This window comes from Carassius auratus, unplaced genomic scaffold (assembly GCF_003368295.1).
Source record: "Carassius auratus strain Wakin unplaced genomic scaffold, ASM336829v1 scaf_tig00045696, whole genome shotgun sequence".
NCBI classification, from domain to species: Eukaryota; Metazoa; Chordata; class Actinopteri; order Cypriniformes; family Cyprinidae; genus Carassius; species Carassius auratus.
The window spans coordinates 1-2,500 of record NW_020526923.1 but is presented as its reverse complement, the minus strand read 5'-3'; the positions used below and the strand labels follow the sequence as shown (position 1 = coordinate 2,500).

At 47.5% G+C, this 2,500-nt stretch overlaps 1 protein-coding gene across 1 annotated transcript in view; it reads right to left on the bottom strand.

The window, feature by feature from the left end:
- LOC113088018 (nuclear pore complex protein Nup54-like) overlaps positions 1-2,185 on the bottom strand; it is a gene marked incomplete at its 5' end in the record, with an annotated part of 9,843 nt that extends 7,658 nt beyond the window's left edge. Inside the window, 3 exons of the mRNA XM_026255681.1 lie at positions 43-230; positions 872-1,083; positions 2,020-2,185. Coding sequence (XP_026111466.1) covers positions 43-230; positions 872-1,083; positions 2,020-2,185 — 566 coding nt within the window. The remainder of the gene's footprint in view (positions 1-42; positions 231-871; positions 1,084-2,019) is intronic.
- Positions 2,186-2,500: the final 315 nt, after the last annotated feature.

The following is a 2,500-nucleotide window of genomic DNA, read 5'->3' as shown; positions in this document are numbered from 1 at the left end:
CTAATGAGAGAAATCACTGAATCTAAAATCAAAGCGTCTCACTGGTCATCGGGCAGCGCTCGCACTCCCTCCACGTTCACAGAAAGAGTGGGGTTTCCTCCCAGAACCTTGTGCAATGATTCGACCAGCTGCTGCTGCTGAGAGCGAACATCAACTTCCTTCTTATTGAGAGCCAGAGCCACTAAACCATCCTCATCCTTCACATCAGGAACACAGCTGTAGCCCACCGCCTGAGAGAGAGAGAGAGAGAGAGAGAGAGAGAGAGATTCAATTAAACTATGATGAAAAATAAAAAAAATGAATTTGATCTCCAAACTCCAAACAGAGTCAGCGATCATGATTTGGAAATAGAGATCTGTAGACAGAGAGAAGAGCGACAGCAAACACTGAGCTGAAGAGACACATCCCTCCCTCAGTCTGAAGCTTCGAATCGTTCGTTCTTGTCTCTAAATGACTCAGAGAAACTACTCTATACTTGGAGAGAATGAGACGGCAGTCACTCCATACGAAAAGGATTTATTCTATTCAGCTGTGTTATTTGATATTCTTAATCGTATATAATTACTATTATTAATATTAGAGATATTATCTGCTGTTATTTTTATTGTGTTGATTTTTTTTGTATTTATTCTCTTTGATGGTGTAATCATATTTAATTCTATATCTAAATGCTTTGGCAACACTGTAACTCACATATCACGGCAATTAAGCAACTTGAACTGTGTGTGTGTGTGTTTGTGAGAGAGAGAGACAGTGTGTGTGTGTGTGAGACCGTGTGTGTCAGTGTGTGCGAATGTGTGTGTGTGTGTGTGTCAGGGTGTATGTGTGTGACCATGTGCGAGTGTGTGTGTGTGTGTGTGAGCTCACTGACCTTGAAGCGGCAGAAGGGGTTCTCCTGGCTGAACTCCACGGGGGGTGTGCTGCTGCTGAAGTACCCCTTCCCTGCGCCCCAGAACGCCTGCAGCTGGTTCCACCGAGCCAGAATAGAGTCGCGCTCGTCATTGAGCACCGACGGAGCGGAGAGAGCACTGGCCGTGTTAAACAGCTGACTGGACTGAGACGCCTGCTGGTTAAACAGGCCTCCTGCAGAACACACACACACACAGAGCAGTGAACACACACACACACCGTGAACACACACACACACACACACACACACACACCGTGAACACACACCCCTGATCAGTTGGGGGTCCAGTGTCTCAAGGGCAGCTCAGTCGTGGTATTGAGGGTTAGGAGACTGCTGTACATTCACCCCCCCCCCCCACACCACCTACAATCCCTGCCAGCATGAGACTCGAACGCATTGATTATGAGTCTGAATCTCTAACCATTAGGCCATGACTTCCCCCGTTAGGATGTTTTCCTTCAAACATGATGTTTAGATCTGAGGCTCATCCTTCAGGTGATTTCTTTCCAAGTGTGTGTTCATGTGTCTTCACTGAAGAGAGGATTGAGTCTTGCCACACAGCCATAAAGCCCAGATGAGTGGAGTGTTGCAGTGATGTTTGTCCTTCTCTCTCCACATATGATCATGGAGCTCATCTAGACTGACCATCAGCTTCTGGACACCACTCAAACCGGATCTCTTCTCCTTCAGCTGGTCAGTTTCAGGAGGACAGCTCTAGGAAGAGTCCTGGTTGTTTCCATCAAGGGTAACAGAGACCGCTTGCTTCTGTGACAATTATTTTCTGAACTCTTCTCCAGATGTGTGTTTGACACAAACCTGTTTCTGAGCTCTATGTGCAGTTGCTTGGACCTCAGGGCTAGTTTTTGCTCTGATATGCATTATCAGCTGTTAGCCCTTTTATTAAGACGTGTTTCTTTCCAGATCATACCCAATCAATTAAATTTGCCACAGGTAAACGATTTGAAGTGTATTAACATCAAGCAAAATGAAGCTCTGGAGTTACATTTCAACAGTCTCAGATAAGGGTACGTACATGTGTGTTAGATAAACCCATGAGGAGGAGGAAATAGTGCCTGTTTCGGTCAGATGCGGTCACTTGTAGGTCTCACCTTGCTGGTTCTGAGTGGGCTGGATCCCAGCGAATCCTCCGAAGCCCAGTCCAGTGCCGCCCAGAGCTCCTCCGAAACCCGTCCCCGCCGGTGCACTGGAGCCCAGACCGGACGAGAAGCCGAAGCCCTTGTTCTGAGTGTTTCCAAAGAGACTGGCACCTGCAGAGAGTCAAACACTTCCTGTCAGACGCGCTCACTCACACACACACACACACACACTCACACACTCACTCACACACACACACACACTCTCTCATACACACACACATGCACTCTCTCACACACACTCGCACTCTCTCACTCACTCACTCTCTCTCACACACACACACACACACACACTCACACACTCACTCACACACACACACACACTCTCTCACACACACACATGCACTCTCTCACACACACTCGCACTCTCTCACTCACTCACTCTCACACACACACACACACACACTCACTCACAAACACTCTCTCATACACACAC